The 24,904-nt window shown below is 36.0% G+C and overlaps 1 protein-coding gene across 1 annotated transcript in view; it reads right to left on the reverse strand.

Moving 5' to 3' along the window:
* Positions 1 to 24,904, reverse strand: part of LOC138706053 (potassium voltage-gated channel subfamily KQT member 1-like) — a 901,236-nt gene that overhangs the window by 541,533 nt on the left and 334,799 nt on the right. Inside the window, exons 2-3 of the mRNA XM_069834959.1 lie at positions 1,026 to 1,168; positions 664 to 936 (exon numbers count right to left, since the gene is read on the reverse strand). Coding sequence (XP_069691060.1) covers positions 664 to 936; positions 1,026 to 1,125 — 373 coding nt within the window. The 5' untranslated portion in view covers positions 1,126 to 1,168. The remainder of the gene's footprint in view (positions 1 to 663; positions 937 to 1,025; positions 1,169 to 24,904) is intronic.

Below are 24,904 nucleotides of genomic sequence, written 5' to 3' on the forward strand. Positions count from 1 at the left end.
AGTTCGAGACGTCATGGTAGAAGAAATGTTCTTACTATAATCGGACCGGTGTTCATCCAGCATAGTAATAAATTTGGGACAATACAGTAAGAAGCGAAATCCGGTTTCTTAATCCAGGTATAGCGGCTAGGGGAGATCATCGTGCTGACCACATCTTACAACAGTACTTCTTACATGATCGTTCAACCCTGCTGGGACAAGTGGACGTGAGGTTAGAAGTTGGTTGTTCGGCCCTGGTTCTTCATGGGTTGTCGTGCCACAGATATATAATATAGTTAGATTCAAACCTTACCCATTTTTCAGTGTTGTGCATACTAGTAAGTGACTCTATTTCCACTGTTGACAATTATATTAATTAATTGTTCTAATCTACAGTATATAAGACTTAATGTCTTTATCGTGTTGTGTTGTACCCTGCACTCCCACGAAAGTGAAATAGTGGCTATTGGAAATTACAATACGCAGATTATTCTGAGTTTATGCTAGTCATTGAGTTTTTTTTTTTTTTTCGTATTTATAAATTCTATTCGTCTTCACTGATTTTCTTAATAAAATTGTGTATGCCATCAGTAGTCTTTTTGCAGTTTTATCAGACTTTCCCTGTCTGCATATAAAACGACATCTATAAACAGCAATGAGAACGAAACAGTTAACGAAACTCACCTCCCGGACCAAAGGTGTCACTGTTACTGTCGGCCAGGATGACGTCACTACCGCTACTGCGAGTGTGCTGCGCCTGCGCACCGCTGCGTGTGCTGTTGTTGCTCTCCCGGCGTTCCGGGGAAGCGCCCCCCGGGGTCATTACGATGGGGGGCTCCAGGCCTCCCGCGGATATGGTGGACAGCTTCTCGGTGTCGCTGTCCATACCGCCGGGGCTCGAACACAGCTCCAGGATTGTGACGCTCAAGTGTTGGCGACTACTAGAACTCGACGGGCCTGCACACACAGAGTAACGCGCTTGAATTGTCACACCGGCATGGCCCAGACAGTGCTCTTGTTCCAAGTTGTGTAGGGCTAGTACTCACTAGGGCGGATGAGGGGCAACCCTGACGGGGGCGCCAGTAGCCCCTGCGCCTCCTCATTGGGCTCCAGCTCCAGCGCCAGGCCGTCTTCACCCTCCCGCATGGTGCGCAAGGATACATCAGCTCGACGCTGCTGCCATCGCAACCTGCGGCAAATTGAAAACCCATTATAAATAACATATTCTGCTGTAAGGCTCTAGGTGTTGGAATACCTTAAAGCTAAATAATAAATACATTTTAACACAGATGAAGAGTATTAAAGTTGTAATGTATTGTATGTAGCAATGCCTTCTGTTTACGTTCTGAGTTATACATTTTGGGCATCTGTTTAGTTATATCCCAGATCACATATAGATTGCTCATTCCTACGTTAAAATCGGTTACACTTTGAAGAGACCAACCGCCAGGATCGCCATCTGTCCGCCGTAAACGAACACGAGATGGCAGTACAGTCGCCAATGCAATTCAAATGGGAGTTATGACGTGACTCCTTATGTAACAACTAGATGGCAACATAGTAAACCTGACAAAAGTTGTTACCGTAAAAACCTATAATGCCGAGCAATCTGGGTATATATGATCTAGGGTTATATCGAACACATTTTGTAATGGATTGTATATAGGTACTTGCTCTGGCAATTCCTGCTGTTTATGTTCTGAGTTATACATTTTGGGCATCTGTTTAGATATCGAGCACATTTTTTAGTGGATTGTATGTAGGTACTTGCTGTGTCAATGACTTGTTTACATTCTGAATCATGGATTTTGAGCATAATTTAACTGTATCAAACACGTCTTGTAGTGCTTCTAGATTCCTAGTACCTTCAAAAGCGGAGAACGCGTTGTGTCGTACTATTGTACAACTGGTAAGATAAGACATGTGCCAAACATTGTACAGTGCAATGCGTAATACATAGACCATGATGATATCAACTCCTCTGTAGCGGTCGACGGAAGGGAGGCAGAGCCTCGCACTCTCCGCGTGTTTGTCTCGGGTTTAATCTTCCCAGTTGTAGCCTATTTGCCCAGCGTTATTTTCTTATGAAGGAAAAGGAAACCATTTGGTGAGACACAAATCTGCGAACGTCGAGTGTAATAGTAAATGCGGCAATTATGGAGTTATGGTTTTCGTTTAATTCGATTTTCGATTTTTCATTACTGCACCACCTCTATCTTGTGCTTGGCTGAATTATTACTTTTGGTGTAAACTTAAGCACAAAACCATGGAGCTACCAATTGATAGTATGTCATTACGTTGACTTTATACGTGTGTTGTTCATCGATGATAAGTGATTATTCTGTGGGTCTTTTGTAACAACGTTAGTCACTATTTCCTTTAATAAACGTCAATGCTTCAAAGACTCAATAATACCTATAGCAACGCTTAAATTCAGTCTGTTCGTGATGGAAATGTGAAACCAGAACTGATATTTTTCATTGACGGAGCGTGACTACATTCATCGGGGAATGTAAATCCCTAAAATAATGGTTATTGGAGTTCGGAAGCACCTGATCAATTACATGATATTCGTAATATTCTTCACATTACACAAGAATTGGGGCTGATGTCAATAATTTACTAAAGCTAGACTACAAGCAGATGGATATCATTTGTAACATTTGTTGTAATTTAAGGTAAGATTATGCACTGTGATATCATTTAATTACACTCTCAATCATGTTTTTTTAATTATAAGTTTGAAGAGTAGTCTCTGCAAGCGTACTTTACAATGCAAGCAGGACAGTTATGGTGGGCGAAGAACTGAAAATAGGCCAGGAAACGGCTGGTACGAGTTCAGGACGCTCTGAATTGGATATTCTATATTAAAGTAACTTAATTTTAACCTAAATACGCTTCTCATTAAATGCCGTCACTTCACCTCGTTGATAGAAACTTCAAAATTATATTATCAACATGTTTATTCTAGCTTCAACATATATTTCTGCACGTCGACTGCATTTGTTGAGTAGAATAATCACAACGTGTCATTCTAGAATGAAGATATCCTTATCCAAAATAAAAATAATAGCTTTCAGAACCCTCGATCCAATCCTGGCAAAACAATAATGAAATACAATTTAGAATAAAATGATAAATTCATAGACCTTCACTTCACGTTATCATGTCTACAAAATGAAGATATCTAAAATAAAATAGAATGCATAAATAGATTTAATTATTTCTGCAAAACAATGAAGGGAACACTCTTGCAAGAACAACACATCTTTGGAAAATTTACCATAACACTTCTCAAAAAAAAAAAAAAAAAATTCCGATGCTTTGTTAATAATGAGATTATGTCAAAATTTTACCTTGTTCATTGTAAGCAGTCTGTCATAATTATACCGCCTGTGCAATGCCTCTTCAAAACAGCGGCAAAGCAATGTGGAAATTACAGCGTTCAAATATTTAGCGATCGATTTAGCAGACACTTTTCTTATAACAAAATCAATCTACTATGTAAAAGACATGTTCATAGGAAATTTTCGATATATACAGTTACGCACAATTTATGGATTCTCGAACATCATGTAATGCATAAAATCAATATTTTCTAGAGTGATTACAAAAAAAAACCGCAATTCAATTTTTATCGTAGAGTACGAAGGAAAACGTCCCTCTGTGTATTCACTATATCAGTATTATTACTTATTATTTGTGTTAATTGTGGAACTGGTTCAGTGAAGATAAGGTCTCAAGGCCTCTACTCTGTCAGGTAAAATAAAGATAATGATAATAATAATAATAATAATAATAATAATAATAATCTAATAATAATCATCATCATCCTTGCATGTATTGGGCCTAGTAGCCCGTTACGGTCTCTTGCCAACGCTTGAACGGTCTGCCCAAGGATCTCTTGCCCACAGGATGATAATTTAAAATTTGGCGTAGATTCTAGAACGAGGCATTCTGATGACATGTGATCTCCAGTTTTGTCTGTATTTCTGTAGGTATTCTGTAATCGGTTCAATCTGCAGTTCTTTCATAATGTCAAAATTTCTAATGTAATCCATTCTCGTGTATCCCGCTGTACGACGCATAAATCTCATTTCTGCAGCCGTTAATCTTTGTGAATCAATATTACGATAATAATAATAATAATAATAATAATAATAATAATAATAGTAATACTAATATTAGGCCTAATAGTATTAATAATAATAAAATAATAATAGTAATAGTAATTATTATTATTATTATTATTATTATTATTATTATTATTATTATTATTATTATTATTATTACACGGACCGATACTCAATTTTATCAAACTTTAATTTTTATGCGACATACTTTCTTTAAAAATTCAACCATGAAGTAACTATTTAACTAGCTAACTAAATTTAATTACAGTTCTTCATATGTTGCATATAGATTGAATGAATCTCAGTAGCTCAAGTTATTACTTATTCGCATAAGCTTTATCTCTTAAATAGATATAATTAACAAACATAGACTAGTCGTTAAAGTTTAACTTCAGTCTATTGGAGTAGAACCTACAATGCATTGTAAATATTTATATTTGAATATATATTATGTCATAACCAGACATCGGATTGTCCGTCCCTACACAGCGACAAGACATCGCGTCGCATGGCGTACGGAAGGATCGTAGCAATGTGTTCAATGACCTCCCTGCAACTGACGTACACCTAACGTTCAGTATCGGGACCGAAAATCCGCTGTCTGCTCATAACTGTATTGATTAAGGCTGATTGAGTAGAAAAGAAGTCTTATGTTCTTAACTCTACCAGCGAAAATAAAACATTCTACACTCTACATTCCAACTACGAGGAAGAGTCAAAAAGTAACATCAATAACTGTTTTATTAACTGGATACAGTATGCACAATAAGACTACAAACACTTCATCACTTTTGAACATAGTCCCCACTACGTTCAATGCAAGTGTTCCTGTTATACTATGTCGAAAATTGATGAAGTGTTTGTAGTCTTATTCTACATATTAAATTAATAAAGCAATAATTTTATTATTAAGGTGACATTTTGACTCTCCCTCGTATTTATCAAATAACATAATATTTTCCACGACAAAAACTTTTGATTTTGTTTATAACGAAGGTCCAAGGCTAACTATATACCAATACCCTTTGGCAGATTTAATCCAGGGATGATGATAGCATAACAAATAAAAATTAAAACTTTATTTCCAACTAATATCAATAGGGAGCCACCAACGTAACTCAGGCGGTAGCGCGTTTGCCTACTAATCCGGAGTTGCGCTCGGGCGTAGGTTCAGTTCCCGCTGGGGCTGATTACCTGATTGGTTTTTTCCGAGGTTTCCTCAACCGTAAGGAGAATATCAGGTAATCACATGGCGAATCCTCGGCCTCATCTCGCGAAATACCATCTCGCTATCACCAATACCATCGACGCTAAATAATAATCTAGTAGTTGATACAGTGTCGTTAAATAACCAGTAAAAAATATACATATTCATAGGAGAATCTAATTTTTATGAGAATTCACTATAGTATTTATTTCTAATAATGGCGGATTTTTATGCCAATACCATTACAATTTATACTAATCTACGTACAGAGCCACTCATGATAATAACCTCAGAAGATGATAATGTCCATTAGTTTGCCATTGCCTCCTGTAACTGTCACATAGACGATTGTGATTCAAAGGGAAACGGAAATTCATATTGGAATTCTCCAAGGAAACTAGCTCCATACCTAACTGTCCTTACCCACAGACCCAGCTGCCCTAGTTCAGTTACGAATATACGTCTCCGATAGTAAAAATCGTTAATTAATTTAACGTATTTGTAAACTAGTAAGTACTCTTTAAGTATGCCGCACATGGCGTTTGTAGACGCAAGCTTTTCTAAAGGCAGGATTCAGCTAGCTAGGTCATTGCACAAAGCCAGCGAATGCAAGGGAGAAATCTTATCTCAGACAGCACAAAGCATGTGTATTCGAAATTCTCCGTGTGTTTGTATGTTATCTGTCGCAGACAGTTCTTATTAAACAAGAGCGAAATCAGATATTTCTGAAGTTGTTTTAATTAAAATTGAAACACATTTCCTTCTTTAAGATAGTTCTAGACCTTATTATCTATTCTCTCTCTCTCTCTTTTGGGAAAAACAATCTGTATTATATTCAATAAAAGAAATAAAGAGAGCTATGCATTTAGTTGACCCAGATTCGACGCCCGGTGAAATCTTGAAGAATGATCTTCCTTACAAGAGGACTCTCAATTTCTCATGTGTTTTGTTTTTGTCCAATTTTGTTTGAATTTGTGACCTTGTATCAAGTCAATTAAGTGGCAAGGAAGTCTCACAGTCTTCATCTTTCTAGTTAGGGTTGCAAATTTCATAAAATTACGTATGACACAAATCAAAAGCTTAATCCTTGATGATCATGTTTATGTTGTTGCTGATAATTACAGCAGGAATGTTTACGTAGTATAATGAAGCAAAATATTTTTGCAAAATATATACGTATAGTAAAAAGTAAAATGAAATATGAAGTTAAATACGTATCATCTTGATTACACAACTGACTTTAATTCGCGCGGACCTATATTTGTGCATTGTTTGACTTGTCTCATTTTGATTATTCATCTTCATTACTAACACAAAAATACGCACAAATCAACATAAAACATGAGGTTGCAGGTTCGATCCCAACTCAGGTCGATGACATTTAAGTGTGCTTAAATGCGACAGGCTCATGTCAGTATATTTACTGGCATGTAAAAGAACTCCGTTCCGCGCCGTGGCGTCGTGGTCTAAGGCATCCTGCCTAGGACTCGCGTTACGAAATGCGCGCTGGTTCAAGTCCTCATGGGGGAAGAAATTTTCTCATGAAATTTCGGCCAGTGTATGGGACCGGTGCCCACCCAGCATCGTGATGCACTTGGGGAGCTACGGTAACTAGCGAAATCCGGTTGCGAATGCCAGCTATAACGGCTGGGGGGGATCATCGTGCTAATCACACGATACCTCCATTCTGGTTGGATGGTCGTTCACCTCTGCTTTGGCATGTGGGCGTGAGATGAGTAGCCGGCTGGTCGGTCTAGGCACTTCACGGGCTGTAGCGCCACGGATTATTATTATTTTTAAAAGAACTCCGGCGGGACAAAATTCCGGCTTTGATGTAACCGCGACAGTTGCAAGAGTCGTTAAATAAACCATAATTTTTTTCAACCTAAAACACACATCATACCCAGCACAAAAGGCAAAAACTACAGCACAAAAAACGTACATACAAAACAACATTAAACATCTACACTAACAAAAAATCAACACAATTGCCTACAAATTACATTTACAATTAGCACCCACTCTAAAATACACAGAACTTGAAGAGGTTAAATATGTAGATTATAAAAATGTGTAATATAACTAATATTAAATAGGCAAACCAAATATTTTATTAAGCAACAATTATCACATTTACAATGTGATTGGCATAGGTAGATATTGGTGGATTATTTGTACTTTGCGCCATAGTATACGAAGACTATCCGAAGAATAACTTCCGTTAGGTTATTAAAAACGTTCATGCAGTTACAGACTTTTATTATACATAACTTTAAACTACAACATTCGGCTATTTTTAACATAGTCTCCAGCTAAATTGAGACATTTCGCGTAGCATTTCACAAGTTTCAGTATACCCTTGTCAGAGAATTCTGTCGTCTGTGTTTTGAGCCATGCCTGAACGCTGAATGGCCCTTCTTAACTTCTTTAATGTCTAACAATATATCTTTGCATTGATTTTGTGCCTCGTTCCATAAAATCCACCAGCAGTACTCCTTTTATTTCCCAAAAGACAGTGGCCATGAGTTTGCTGCAAGAGGAAGTTTGTTTTTTTTTCTGTTGAGTATGGCTCCACTCCAATGACTGATATTTCGTCTCTAAGCAGTCTCCATAAGTTGACGATAGATTAAAATTTGCTTTAAATTTTTTCTGCTAGGTAAAATCTTATTACTGCTGCCAGGATTTTCAAACGTAGCACACAATTTAAACGGTCTCTGTAAAATAACTGGAGGCGACACGACCTTCACTCGACAGCAGTTGGCTGCGTACTGAGTGATACTACAATCCTGCGAAAAAAAAATTGTTTCATTATTGACAAAACTTAGCGTGCCATATGAGGACGGATGTTAATTTCCGGATCGCTCTCGTACATTTCAATGATCTCTGAGGACACTGAATGCCTTTGTCAGAATATGCTTGTCCGCAGAAAATCTCCCTTCCAAGATATAAGATGTAACTGGGGAATATTTTAACTTAGGAATTCCTCGGAAGAAAGTACTCAAAGGGTTTCACATCAAAAGTGTATAGTACATATTAACAAACGTTCTGACACTGTCTGCAACTTTCGATTTTAAATTTTTGTTCAGCTATATTACAATATGGATTTTTATTATTGGCCCTTTATTTTCTTACATTTATTGTTGCAGCAGCTGTAATAGTACACTTATTGTTTCTACAGCAAACAGGATCAAATAATATAATTGGATTAAATAGGAACATTGATAAAATTCCATTTCATCTACACTTCGCAATTAACAGTAGAAACACTTTCACCAATTTTGTCTTGCATATCATTTTTTTGTTTTCAATTATTATTTTTCATATCACCTACAGATTCTTGTGGTGAAACCACAGAAGGATTCAGTTGATTGATACTCTCCTCATGAAATCCCTTGAACTACATCACTTTCAATCTACTAGCCTTACAAGAATGGAATGATTCGTGTCGTCCAGTGATTTGCAGTGAATCAAATACGGTTTGGAAAGTTCCTTAGGATCTACCTTACCTAACGCAAGGTTCGCGATAAAGGAACCCTTAACATCCGCGGATTCATCTACAGCAATCCGTATGATAACATAAACTGTAGAATTTCTTATATTTTCCATAGTTTCTTCACAGAGGATCTGCAGATAATTCTTTCTAGAATATAGTGATCAGGATTTTGTCGCTTGTAGTACTTTTCTAAGAAGAAACGAAATTCACATACTTGGAATTTAAACAATGGAATGTTCGCAGCGACCATAGAACTCCACAGGTCTTTATATCTTTTTAAGTAGGTTATTTTACGACGCTTCATCAACATCCCAGGTTATTTACCGTCTGAATGAGATGAAGGTCATAATGCCGGTGAAATGAGTCCAGGGTCCAGCACCGAAAGTTACCCAGTATTTGCTCATATTGAATTGAGGGAAACCTCGGAAAAACCTCAACCAGGTAACTTGTCCCGACCGGAAATCGAACCCGGGCCACCTGATTTCGCGGCCAGACGCGCTAATCGTTACTCCACAGGTGTGGACCTTTAATATCTTGAGGAAGTAGAATTTTGCATCTGTGGTTACACTTGCTGCTTTGAAGAACTTGCTGTTTATATTTCATATGTAGTGTTGTCTGTACACGTAGTTCCAATTGTGATTTCATGAAACATACAATGAAGCTTGGCACATAACCTTTCCGTCGTTTATGAAGGATTTGTTGATCGTTACCCATGATGGTTCCCAGACAAACTGTCCACTGACATTTGGTCGACAGCATTTACACCCACCTTAACTTTTCGTCCACTTGTGATTGTGGAAAACAGGAATTTTATGTTCACAGTAATGTTTGTGTCTACGTATTTCTGTCCACTCTTAAATGTCGTCGATTTTATTATTTTGTTTACCATACAATAATGTCTACATATATTTTGATCCACCATATATATTTATCGTCCACAATATTTATGATTAATTTTAATATTTCGATCAGTGAAGACATTCACAGATATTTCAAGAATCAATATTATACGTACATATATATATATATACATATATATATATATATATATATATATATATATGTACAGTAAAAATAACGGTTTAATATTGGAAAACGCAAAGAAAAACTAAAATAACACATTTAATTATTATTTTCTCCTTCCTCTTCGCTTCTCCCGTCAGTATTGCATGATTTAATTCAATAGATGGTAGCACGCAAACATAAATCGATATTATTGTTACCTACATAGTCTTTATAGCTGTCTAGTACTGTATATTCTCTATTTGACGCTGATTTGTTATGTATGATTTTCCTGAAGGGTAACAAACATATACAGAGTGGAAGTGAAATAACCCTGAAGAGCGATTTGGTCATACTGAGTATAATAAAAAAGTCTAATACCAAATCGGTGAGAATTTTATAGTTTTCGAAATAAAAAACATTTTTTCCGAAAACTTTAACGTCGTCGTTGTGGATAATTACTATTCATAGGATCTTGATTTCTATCCATATCAATAGGGAATGTAATAAAGAATATTTTTTTTCTTTGTCGTATTTCAATAGAATGGACGATTTTCGTGTAAATTGAATAAAAAGTATTGCAGATTTGTTGCTTGACTGACAAGACTAGCCGTGGCAACACTGATCGGCTGTTCTCGACTTTCTTTCGATAGTCAAGGTAGTTTTGTCCCAGTATTACGTGACCTCCGATCTTAAGTGAAGTTAGCCTATCATAACTGGTGTGCCGTTCTACGCACGTATGCAGAGAGGTTTCCGGTAGGATATTAAATATTGTAAATAATGAACTCAGTGATTTTGAAAGTGCTAGTTGAAAATAGCAAACATACATGTCAAAATATTGTAAATAGTAAAGTCATCGTTCATGGAAGTGTTAGTTAAAATATTGTAAATAGCAATCTCAGTGTTCGTCAAAGTGCTGATATTAGTATTAAGTGGACAGTGCATAAAAGGATCAAAGAACAAAGCGCTGAGACTAGTAAATTTTAACAGGTTAATAACTGCGCCACAACAGTATCTACAACTCGCCTGGATTGGCTCACCAAGCGAGTACCCATGAGCCAACTCTGTAAAGGGGTCCAGAAATTTGATCCGAATAAATGTAACTAAATGTTACATTTGTTCGAGTCAAATTTCTTTACAAAAAGACAAAACTAAAATTATTTTAATAATTTATTATATCATAATACTCTGCTCTCTTAAATTGACATCATATTGGAAATTCAATCAATGGCTTTCCCAAAATACGTTATGAAATATTCCATATAAAACAATTTTTATGTCGAAAAGGAAGAAAAATAAGCTAAATTTCATTAAACTTTCTTGTTTCAAATGTCTCAAAGAATAACTCCCTGAAATTAATGACATTACTTACGGTTCATTCTGCATATTTATTACTATATTAACAAAAGCGATGCATCGCAAAGCCGTGTTCAAATGGTCGAATGATTGATAACATATTGCAAGCAATTTTTCTTATTATTATTCTACGCAAACCATTAGCCGAACCGTAACATAACCATATTCCATGCCGGAGATCCGAGTTAAATGTACGGCCAACTAAGATGATGTTGAGGCAGGTTTCTTCGACTAATCAGCTTTCTTCTATCATAATTCAAATATTTCTTTATTCATAAAAAAATAATGGGGAAATTCGTACTGCACAATGATGTACCCAAGGATCTGATGATCGACTCAGATGTAACAAATTACACATTCATGAAAGACATTCAGGAAGTTTGTTTGAAGGAAGCCACATAAGGTAAACTATATAGTCATTGGCACCTGCACAGTGATCGGCACGGTTTTGCTTCCGGGACTTATAATAAGGATTTGATTATAATGTGGCGCCACTGATCAGTGACACGTGCAGAGTTTATCACTTGTTTATGATTTGATACCTGAATCACTCTCCTGCAACGCTATTTCCTGTCATGGTGGCTTCATAGCCTTCAATGTGTCAGACTTTGATTTGATATGCTATTTCTCAAGATGAGTGTTAAGTTACTGATTTGACTTTCATTTTCTGGACTCTACTAAAAACAACATGCAAGATTTTAATACACACGAATGATAATTTTATAAGGAATGCGTATCTCACGATTTATACTAAAGAATCATACCATTCGATCATTATTGTTAATTGGTATAGCGCTGGCCTTCTATGCTCAAGGTTGCGAGTTCGATCCCGCCTCAAGTTGATGGCATTCAAGTGTGTTTAAATGCAAACAGGCTCATGTCAGCAGATTTACTGGCATGCAAAAGAACTCCTGCGGGACAAAATTCCGGCACACCGGCGACGGTGATATAACCTCTGCAGTTGCGAACGTCGTTAAATAAATCATATTTTTTTAAACCATTGTTGTTTCGATTAACAGTGGTGCCAATAACTGTAATGTAAAAATAATAATTTTCAGTTGCTGGCACTCCCATGCCAATAACTGCGTTAAGAAGAATTTTGAAATATTATGATCTCTTCAATGCCATGTAATCATTATTGTTTATTACACACATAATTTTCCCCAAGAATTTTTATTCAAAATTAATAGTAATAATTGGCATGGGTGCCAATGTTACTTCTGTAAGTGCCTATGGCAGGATAATATAGTTACTGACACTACCTAGTGTTTCACATTAATTTGTAATTTATTTCAATCCAGATCATTCAACTATAAATATAACCAGAGAAACTGAAAATAAAAGGAAAACGGGGAAGAAACGAAGAAGGTAAAATCCAGTTGAACTTCAGGCAGCCCTTAATGCCATTCGTGATGAAGTGTAAAAAAGGCAGCTTCAAGAATTGTGGTATTATGCTCAAAGCTGAAAATCCATCTATAACTGTATATCCTAATGCCAAAAGAATTATTCAGACAGTCGATGTAGCCGTATTCAAGTCACTGAAGATGGCCTGGAGGACTGCAATATTAGAATGGCAAAAGTATAACCCTGAGAAGATATTAATAAAATAATTTTTCGCTCCTGTCGAATGGTTCAAAGCGATCTGTATGGTTAAAATTCTAATGACATTGATTTTTCAAAGTGTCTTGGTAAAAATTCTCATCAAGAATCACAAGAATTAAGAAAGTATCTTTCATATCAAACATTTGAGGCAATAGTGGGAGTTCCTTACATAGAAGTTCTAAAATTCAGAGAATGAATGAATGATCAGGAAATAATAAAATTTTAAAAGCCCTTATTAGTGTGTGTAAGGGAAGGGCTGCTTAGAGTGAATGAAGTATAGAAAATGAAGTGCAAAATAAAAATAGTGAAAATGAAGGAGTTGATATTTAAAAAATAATGAAAATTTAGATATCATTCATATATCACCACTGAAAAATGTTTCCTTAAACATAAATGAGGTAAATGGCGGCACTACAATAGGAAATTACACTTCAGAGTTCCAAGAAGCACATGGAGAGTACCAAAATACAAGTAGTAATGTAAGGAAATAGAGCAAAGACGTTGTTTCTCCCCTCCATGAAGTTCTGTACTGGACAAGTACTCCTAAAAAAATTATAGAAATACAGAAGGAATGCTTTTCGAAATAGCCTGCAAATCTTAGAAGGATTTGTTTCAAGCAAAGGAAACCAAGAAAAAAGAAGATGAGAACGCTAAAATGAATAGAAAATGTAAGAGAGAAGAAAGTAAATTGAAAACAAAGAAGAACAAGTTGCTAAGAAAAAACTCAGGACTTCCATTTCTGCTTATCACTGATATCTCCGCAATTCCACAGTAACTTTGCAGAAGAACATCAACAGCTGTCAACCTCCTAAACATGCGTTGGTACCCAAAATAGTTCAAAATCTAAATCACATATTAAAGAAGGAGTGTGCTTTGTATGCACGAAAAACTTTATAAATGCTGATCTCTAACAAATCTAACAAATCTGATATTTTATGTCTATCATTAGTGCATGGATTATGCAGATATAGTAAACCTGATAATTGGCATATATTTGAAGATTAAGATTATGTTAGATTAGCTACGCCAATAACTGAAGTGCAACAAGTATATACAGCGTGATTCATGAGGATCTACTGTCCTTTACGGAATTTATATGATCCATAGTATATTCCTCGTCTGAAGACATTTTGAGCAAAAAATGTAATATAAACATAGTTCCTATTCTCAATATTTTCAGTTACACTAATTTAAAGTTATTTGTAAAATACGTTTTTTCTTTAGTTTGAAGGTAAAAGAATAATAAAAATAGAGAATGAACCATTCAGAAGTATCATTTCTTTAATTGGCCAGTATTATGAAGCTAAAAATGTGCTATGAACTGCTTAGTTGCTTCGTACAGACATCTTTTTCTATTTTTAACTAAAAAAAATTACATTATTCTTACGCACTTATCACAACAACTATTACAAATCACACCACTTCCACCAACTTAATTATTTGCAGTTCAATTTTGCATCCTAATTTACAGTCTTGGAGAGTTTACAACATATTTTAAAAAATGTCGCCGTCCGCTTGAGTACACTTGGCCGCACGCTTGTGAACGCCACTCGTCGCGCTACGTAAATGCATACGGCTATCTTTGAATTCCGTAGCGCTCAAGATCACGCGTTTCAAAAAGGAAAAGTAACTCTGTAAATATTGAGAATAGGACCCATGTTTATATGACATTTTTGCTCAGAATATCTTCGGAAATAAGCTCTGTAAAGGACGGCATATCTTCGTGAATCACCCTATATGTAGGTGCCAATAACTAATATTTTTTTAGATTTTGTGTTTCGGCATATATAATAAATTCAATAATAATTTTAAAGAAAATGTTTCAAACATATCATTATAATCCGTAAATTATTCTCTACATATTCCAATAATTAAAATGAAAAATTGACATCAGTTAAGGAGGAAAACTAATAACAACTTCTTAAAAATGTCTTAACGGTGACAACGACTGTACACTGTAAAGTTCACCCTACATTTATTATTCTTCATCTCCTTCCTATTCAAGCATTAGGTCTATTATGCCGCTCCGTTTTCATTGTGTGAATTTAAACTCACAAGCAGCGGAAATTTCTGGCTGTGGCCAGGGCAGGAACGTTTAAATAATGTAGCTACGAAATTGAATAAATATGTCAGCTGCTCTGAAATTTTAAAATTAGTCTCTGAAATAACGATTCTCTCTGGTTAATTAACTACATTCCATTACTTCAATTCAGTCCCTCAGTCTATCCTTTTCACACTCAACGCCTCTCTACTGTTTTTACTGCAATTTCAATTATAATTTGTGTACTCTTTTCTATTTAATAATGGAAATGTTTACAACTCTCTACAGTTTCATTTACCAACAATTTGTAATCTACTATATTAAACAGCGGGAATGATTAACCCTATCATGTTTCCGGGGGTAAGTCTGTAAGAGTAAGAGAGAACGGGAATACAAAGCAATTCATATCGATATTCTCCAGTTCATTAACTCCATGTTTTCGCTTTTCCTTCTATAAGGATTAATTTGCTTTAAAAACATCCAATTACTGAAATTATTTTTAAAATTGTTACATGTGACATTTAGTTCATTATCCTGTTTTTTCTCTCTTGTATATATTTCTAAATTCTGTTTATTTTGTAATTTCCACACTGACGTTCTAATAATGCCAGTTTTTAACTAAATTCGTTGAGATGCGACAGATTTTCGGATATGGGAAAATGTCAATGTTTATGATGTTAAATTATTTTAAGGCTAAGATAATGGTTTTACCTTTAGAAGTCAAAAAGGTGCATGAGGGAATAGAGGTAGAATACCTTCTTACATGACATGGGCACTAGAATGGGGTTGTGAGGTTAGCACCACGCTCTAGCTAACTTTTCACCAGCAAAATATGACCGGTATCGGCACTCAATTTGACAGGAGGATAAGTGACCCCGGAGTCGTTTTGAAATTTAGGCAACGAGATAAATCCCATCATCAACATCAAAACCACCCTGGACCTTCTAGTCTGTAGACAGTTGTCCTACCAACTTAGCTAGTATGATTTCAAGTGGAGGTGCACTTCCTTTTCTGCATGTAACCTTATCTATGTGGAGATGCATTTCCTTTCTGCATGTGATGATAAGTAGAGGTTTATGTACGTTCAAATGTAATCAGATTTCGTATGGCTTTATGTTGAGATATATTTATTTCATGTGATCACAAGTGAAGGTACATAATAATTTCTTCATGTGATTACACGGTGTAGGTACATTTTCTTTTCTCCATGTGATTATATGTGCAGGTAATACGTTTTTTCTGCATATGATTTCACGTGGAAGCATATTTACTTCATGTGATTACAGGTGAAGGTGTATTTCCTTTTCTACTTGTGATTACATGTGGAGGAGCATCTTCTATTCTGTACGTGATTGCACGTGGAGATTCATTTTATTTTCCGCATGTCATTACACGTGCAGAAGTTCGTTTTCTTAATGTGATTTCACATAGACGTGCGTTTATTGTTCATGTGATTAGAAATGGATTTTCATTTTCTTTCTTCGAGTGATTTAAAGTGGAGATTAATTTTTCCCCTCATGTGATTGCACGTAAAGGTGTGTAAATTATATATCAGTACTAGTAATGATACAAACTCTGGTTCGATGTATGGCGCTGACTGAAATTTTATTAGGTCTAATACTCATGATGGATTAAATTGGAGGATGAGGGATTTTTCTACGAGTTATTCCAGTTTACTCAACAATGTAATCAAACGTCTTTTTCACTTCACTCGTCAATTCATCCTATTCTTTAATTTCATACTACATATTTTATTCCTTTAAAAATATTGTTTCAGGTTGAATGCACGGGGTTTCGGTGATAGCGACTAGTGCTTCCTGCTGGCGGGGTAAGGAGTATCCCTAATATCCCGTATCCCTTTCAGTTACCTGTCATCGTACCACAGTCTCTTCACACGCACGCAAAATGGCCGCATACTAGCCATACCAACACATAAGACATCAACGTATCCATCATCATACACAATCTCGCTATCGCGCTTGTGGAATACCCTACCCAGTGACATCAGATACTGTCGGAATTTAACAGTGTTCAAGAACAAATTCATTAGGCATTTTCTTACTTAAGTAAAAAAAAATATCTTTCTTTGTTCTTAACTTCTACAGGGACATAATTTTATTTTTACTAACATTTTTATTATTGCAAATCAACTTTCAGGTATAACTCCCTGTAAAGTTGATTTGAATAATTTCGAGGGAAAAATTGTTCCGGGGCCGGGTATCGAACCCGGGACCTTTGTTTAAATGTACCAACGCTCTCCCAACTGAGCTACCCGGGAACTCTACCAGACACCGATCCAATTTTTCCCTCTATATCCGCAGACCTCAAAGTGGGCTGACAACCGTCAAGCAACCAACATGGAGTGCACACTAACTCTGTGTGAGTTAAATTGTGGTTTTCTGTTAACGAACAGTGACGTTCATTTTTAATATTAACCTAGCTATACCTTTGGATTAATGATTGAGACAGTTTGCTACCTCCTTCCACGACTGGAGTTCGACGGTACTGGCGTAAAATACAAACAAATCGCTTTACTACAGTCCTGTCGCTTTAATTTCCGGCAGCCAATCGCGTTGCAGGTCGGCTACATTTAAACGTGTGCATTTTGTGATTCGCTTATGAAGACGTTATTCATTTCTTAAGGCTCGATAAATACTTAATATGATCGCCCGCCATTTTGGCTCTTTCGTTGGCGTTCGCAGAAAGCACGCGAAGGCGTTAGTTGCCTCTCAATTATTTGCTGAATTACAGTGCGTTTGATTTATTATCATAGGAGCTACGACATGATAATGTTTAACGGTGTGGCAAATAGATTCCTCGTATGGAAGCTCGTCAACGAAAGAACAAAAATGGCGAACGATACTACTTACCTAGACTTTATAGAGCCTTCACTTCCTAAGACGTAAGCAAAGAGGAGGAGTCACGCCGGGAATAACAGCGTCGCGTCTATAGGTATAGGAGGGAAGAAAAGTCGTTCATCCATTTACGTAAAGTAGGAAATACCGCGATTTTGAGTTTGATAATTTTCATTAGGTTTTGTTTAATCAAAATACAGTACAGTGTTAACAATAAGTGTTTTTACTCACGAACTGAGTTATCCATGCGAACGTATTCATTATGCAGCGTATATTATACTGTCTACAGCAAATTAGGGTACAATATAGAGAATGAAGTTAAATTGAAAATTAATCATAATATGGATATTTAAACATATTTTTGAAAATGGTGGCCGTACATTTCGATACAGGATTCAGATCTTTTGTGCCTATTATCGCAGTATAGACTATTGCATCTAATTCCAATTACCAGTTTCGTCCTTCATACTTAGTAACTCAAGTTGAAATAATTCCGTACCTACTCTATAAAAGAGTACCTTACGTACTGTAAATTCAGTCTTCATTTCTGCCCGACCCGCACAGATAAAATTACTCAGACATGCTATCTACTGTACGTCCAAGTGGTTATGTTGCAGGATCGTAGAAAGGGGGAATCACGTGATAGTTAATTACTTAACGAGGCCCTTTTATTTAAGTTATTTTAAACACTTGCATAATATTACGCAGAAGTCCAATTAATTGCTAACAGAAATTAATGTTTTCAGAAAAGAGCTAAGAAAGCCCAGCCACTAGTCTTTAGAGTGGAGCGATCAGAAGCGGGTGGGGGAAATCGGGATGCGACGTAGGCAAACGGACGACAGTACCTGTGCGAAAATATGATTCAATATTGGAAGTTTTCGTCACTGGAAAACGCGAACATATTTCTGAAACGTACTATACTCACTAACTCAGTACTGCGGCGTTGGTTCTGTGTGGAGGACAGTTGGAACTTCGTTAGTAGAAGGGGTGGGAGTGAAGTACATTCAAAAACTCAGGTACAATAAAAGTTGCAGTAAAAATAAAATTATGTCCGTGTACAATAAACTGTCTAGCCTTTATTAATCAGTTAATCTTTTAGTACTTTGATTTTTTATTGTATTTGTAAATTTAATATTAATTGTAATTTTATAATTGTAATTGTAATCATAATATTGTAGTTGTAATCCCCTGGTAGAGGGGAAGAGAAGGCCTCATGGCCTTATCTCTACAGGTTAAATAAGTAAATAAGTAAATAAAATAAATAAAATAAAATAAATCAAATAAATAAATAAATAAAATAAAATAAATAACATAAATAAGTAAATAAATAAATAAATAAATAAATAAATAAATAAATAAATAAATAAATAATAGTAAGGAACTTCGAGTGATGGCCTTCGAAGACGGACGGTTGGTATTGATCCTTAACGAGGGATGTTTAATGCGTTCCTCGTTTGTATCTGTGGAATGATCATGCCAGAATATAACGACCTAGAAAACTTCTGTTGGTGTTCAGGGAGTTGTCTGTGTTAGGTAGCGACTGTCATGAGCCTACTACTGTTGGCTCAGTGAATTCCTGGAGGTGAAGGATTGCCCATAAGGTCGTTCACTCATCTCATCTCTACTTCTTAGAGGTTGTAGGGTAATGGGCCCAATTGCGTGTCTACATACGGACATTTGACCGCCCTTCCGCACACACACATACACACATAATAGTATACCTCAAGCGTAACTGAGCGAGTAGATATCGGTTTTCTACGACGGAGACACTGAATCAAATATCGAAGAGTGTAACTGGAATTAGAAATGGATGGACAGAGTTTGCAGCACGTTGTCGTGCCGTACTCTCGTTTCCACTATACTCGTAATAGCTTTCCGTCTTAATCATAATCATAATCAGTATAAAAGTTCCATATAGATTCATCTTTTACTGTCCATCAAAGAAAGAAAAATTACGGCAAACTCTTCTAGAAGTTGTGTGCGTTACTCCAAAAGTGGAATGCTGTTATCAAGGACTGGACAATAAATAAAATGAAATATAATAGTTTTAGATACTTTGACCAGGTCATTCTATAATTTTCCCTTAAATTGAGACATTGAAAGATATTTACAGATTGTGTATGGAACGTTTAATAATCAATTTTGCAAATTTTAATTGATAAGTGCTTAAGAAAGCATCGTTTGTCATGTTACGCTCATTCATAAACTTTATGGATATGCGACTATTGTATTTGCCTCACATCATTTCCGTACGTACATTACAATAACAGTATGATTTACTGTAGTCCATCGATTTCATTTGATAGATGGTAGTTAAGGAGAAAACGGCGGCATGATTTCCTTGCATCATTACCGTTCACTATCATTTTAGTCCGTAAAGGAATATGCCTATTTGTATAGCACTGTCTCCTTCCATTCTTCATTTTTCATAATACGGTCTGTAATACTAGGCACATATCTGCTTTCCCCAGAAACACCAATTCTACAGTCGATCATCTTGATTCTGAGTAATCCAAACTTTCCTGTCCAAATATGGATTGTGTTTCATTGTGTTTCTGGCTATGTATATTTTGTTGTGAAAAGTCATTAATTACACTGATCTACGTCAGTTTTGTTGACTGCAAAGCAACAGCTGATCTTTGTTAATTTGAAGGTGCTGGATCCATAAATCATATTCATTTTTCACCATCGCGTCAGGTTCTTTCTCAAATGGCAACTTCATATATACTGTGTCCCGTAGAATCACTACCACGAAGAAATATAACTATCTCATCAGTCAGTGAATTTAGAAATATGTTTCTCATCTTGTCTTATGTAGAAACTCTCCAAGTTTGGTAACAATGAAAATTATGACTAGTGCACATGCGCGGGGTATGACAACATATAGAGTTAAAATGGCGGAATTCACGGTACATCAGAAAGTGAAATGTTGTTACTGGTTAGCCGAATTGAAGTTCCCAATTGCAATGCAAAGACGATTTAGGCAGGAATAATGGTGCAAATGCTCCAGAGCGTCAGACCATTGTGAAATGGTATAATCAGCCGTTGGAAACAGGCTCAGTGTTAAGGAAGAAGGGAAGCGGCAAAAAAGCAGTGTCCGCGGATAAAGTTGAAGATGTTAGGCAAGCATGTCAGCGCTGCCCAAGGAAATGAATTCGACGGGCCAGTTCAGAGCTGGGTATTCTGAAGTCGACTGTTCACAACATTGTCCATAAAATATGGCGACTTAGAGCATACAAAATCCAACTTGTGCAAAAGCTGCAGCTTGTGCTTCCGTCACACCTGTAATGCTGCGGAACACATGGAGGGAGATAGAATACCGTCTTGATATTGCCACCAGAGGCGCACATGTGGAGATCTATTGAAACTTGGTGAGTTTTTCTAACATAAAATCTAAATCCGGTTATTCTGTCACTATTAGTTTAAGAGATATTCAGATTTCTTTGTGGTATTGATTCTACGGGACACACTGTATTTTCCCTGTTACGGATTCCTGTGAGAATGACTGCCGTTCAACGAAAATGTAAAAATGACTCAAACGTATCCCGCTAAATTTGTGACTGTTTTACAACACCAAAGCGAAGGATAAATATATCGGACTTTGTATCCAAAGGATATCGTGCATATTTCGGGTTAAACTAGGCGTCCACGACAAATGCTGGAAACCACAAAGTGCGTAGAGCATGTGTTGAAAATCTCAGACAGTGGACTATGGGAGAGAAAAAGCCTCAGTTATGGAATTCCAATGGTGTGGTGGGAACAGCGAGATGCTGCTGGCAGACTGCTACTTTTGTATAATGAAAACACTCCATTCAATATCCTAACCTACGGTCAGCTATAAGACCCATACTACAAGCAATGACATTCTCATTCCTACGTTCACCACATTTAAAAGTTCCAGTTCTAGTGATGATAAATCTAGTGTACCTGTAAAATCAAACAGTGATGATGATGAAGAAAGAACATTGGGAAAAGGAAGAGTGGTCTACCAGAGTTGAGTTTCACGTTGGTGACAAGAATATCCAGCATGAGCCTCTTCTTGATCCCAAGAAGGTATTATTACCCCCACTTCATATAAATTTAGCCCTTATGAAGCAGTATGTGAAGGCGCTGGATAAAGATGATGCTTGCTTTAACTGTATGTGCTCGAAATTTCTTGTACTTACACATTAAAAGTTAAAAGCTGGAATTTTCAACGGACAACAAATAGGCTTCTAATAAAGATAAATAATTCTTGAAAACTATGGACACCTTGGAGAAGGATGCTTGGTATACTTTTTCTGATGATGTAAGAAACTTTCTTGGCAACTTCAGGTCAGACAACTATGTGGTTCTAATTGAAACTCTGTTGACAGCATATCAGAGGTTAGCAGTAAACATGGATGTCAAGAGGCATTTCCTGCACAGCCACATAAATGTCTTTCCCTCAAGTCTAGGTACGGCACATAAATGTCTTTCCCTCAAGTCTAGGTGTGGAATAGCGTGAGCGTTTCCACCAAGATATACAGGGTGTAAGGGGTATAAGTGTCATTATTTTAACCGGTGATTTTTCATGTCATAAGGAGCAAAAAATGTCCTCACAATTTTTTTCTATTGCAATATTTAACTAATTATTAAAGTTTACAATATTAGGCGTTTGGCAACGTTATTGGATGGGGAGAAGAGGGTTTACAGGTACACAGTAGAGCTCAAGCGGGGACGGACATACCGATAAAAAACAAACAAATGAACGAAAGAAAGAACAAGAGAACGAAAGAAAGAATGAATGAATGAATGAATGAATGAATGAATGAATGAATGAATGAATGAATGAAGTGAAGAATGAATGAAAGAATGAACAAACGAACGAAAGAATAAACGACAGAATGAAAGAATAAACGACAGAATGAAAGAATAAACGACAGAATGAAAGAATAAACGACAGAATGAAAGAATAAACGACAGATTGAAAGAATAAACGACAGAACGAAAGAATAAACGACAGAACAAAAGAATATATCACAGAACGAAAGAATAAAAGACAGAGTAAAAGAATCGAAAGAATAAACAACAGAACGAAAGAATAAACGATGGAACGATAGAAAGAGTAAAACTACAGAACGAAAGAATAGCGACAGAAAGAAAGAATGAACGAAAAATTGAGCGACAAAACAAAATAATGGATAAATGAAGGAAGGAAACAATGAATGAATTAATTAATGAATGAACGGAGAAGAGAAGGAAGGAATGAATGATGAAAAAATAAGTGAATGAGGGGGAATGAAGGAAGGAAACAATGAATTAATTAATCAATTAATGGAGGACTGAATGAATGAATGAATGAATGGAGAAAAAATTGAGTGAATGAATGAATGAATGAAGAAAAGAAGGAAGGAATGAATTATGAAAAAAAATGAGTGAATGAGGGGGGGAAAATTAATTACTGAGGAGAAAATTGGAGGGCAAACAATTAAATGCTTCGTGATCGCACGTCCTTGCAAGGGAATTTGGAAGACATGATGTTATCTCCAAGCCGATAGCCCACTTATCTCACTCCGTTCTTTACCCTTAAACTTACAACACGCGTGCGGTAAGTAAATAAATCAAATAAACTCTTATTTATTTACTTAAAAGTAACGAACTATCAGTGTCGCGCACCACTATGTGCTATGAGGAAATAACTAAATGTCTTATTATACTTGTACTTTTCTAAATTAATTTATTGGAGTGGTGATTTATAAGAAAACAGGAATTAATGTAGATAAGACGTAAGCATGAAAACCATTTGTGACGACTTCCGGTTGTTGCTCTGAGCGCCACTCATGGGGTCGTGGCTGAATGTGAAAACATTCATGCAGTAAATTACATATTTAAGCATTAACCTCTACCAGTATGCAATTTATTTACACTGATGTAGGCCTATAATTTATGTGTCACCTACAAACATTTTCTATATGCTATTTATTTATATTGATATATAATTAATGTTTCACCTACCTACTTCTTTGAAGACAAAACTAAACTTTCTATAATCCGCCGAATAATAATAAATGAATAACACCTACCGACACATCGAATAATAACAAATCAATGACACTTATCGACAAATAACAAACGGCAATCGTACATGAAAATGTTAGCATCCAAAAAACAGACTATTTAACTTCAAAATGATTAATAATAATAATAATAATAATAATAATAATAATAATAATAATAATAATTTATTTGTTTATTAAGATCAGCCAAAAAACTAGTATGCAAATAGTGCAATTCCCTCGATTCTGTTACAATGCACTTACTATGTTGTATCGCAATATACTATATCGTCAGTTCACAATAACTACTGTTAAGATGAATTCATTGGTGTTTAGTGGACCACATGGGAGACCAAACACAGCGGTTGCGCGCGCAGCAGGTGGCGAACCAGCAGCGTAATAACACTAATCCGATTAAGTGAGAGGAATTCGTGTCAACAAACACATCGACCCGCGAAGCGGTGCACAGGGTGTGGGTCGCGTGCCAAGTACATTTTAATTCAAGTTGGTAACACACAAAGCTCAGTAAGTGAAATTGTTTAATTTATGATAACGATAATTAGGTAGAGTAATTACTTTGTCGGGAATATAATGAAGAGTCGAAAACAAAGCAAACTGGGAAGAGAATGATAGGAGACACTGAAGTAGTAGAAGAAAACCTGCCCCTACCAGAACTCGGATTCGTCTGAAAAAGGCGTTTGGTCACTGAACTGTGGCTAGAATAACATCACATCGCTCTATATTTTGAATTTTTTCAAATGACTGAAAAAAGTATACCTGAATAGTCTTTTATGTTGAGTCCATACATGACTTCGGATATTATCCATCACATCACATTTTTACACAATGAGGAGTTTATGATTTTACAGTTTTCATTCAATTAATCACAAATATCTAAGAAACATTTCATATACATCAAGAAACAACATTTTTGGTAAAGATGTGTTGAAAATTGTCCAAAACCTGTCCTAATAATTGTTTCACTCCTTTAAAACGAAAAAGAAACTGAAAAAATGATTATTGATTTTCTCATTTCTCTTTTTTCGATTTCCTTGCAGATACCGCAGCTTTAGAATCCCTCTTCAATATCAACTGTAGTTAGCCATCACATCTTCTGGTACCTCTTCATCTTCTTAATATCCTGGTGAAATCTTTCACATTGCTCCACTAAAACGTCCTAGATTTTCTGGAAAGTATAATATGAAAATACAAGAAGTGA

Source organism: Periplaneta americana, chromosome 9 (genome assembly GCF_040183065.1).
Source record: "Periplaneta americana isolate PAMFEO1 chromosome 9, P.americana_PAMFEO1_priV1, whole genome shotgun sequence".
Lineage (NCBI taxonomy): Eukaryota > Metazoa > Arthropoda > Insecta > Blattodea > Blattidae > Periplaneta > Periplaneta americana.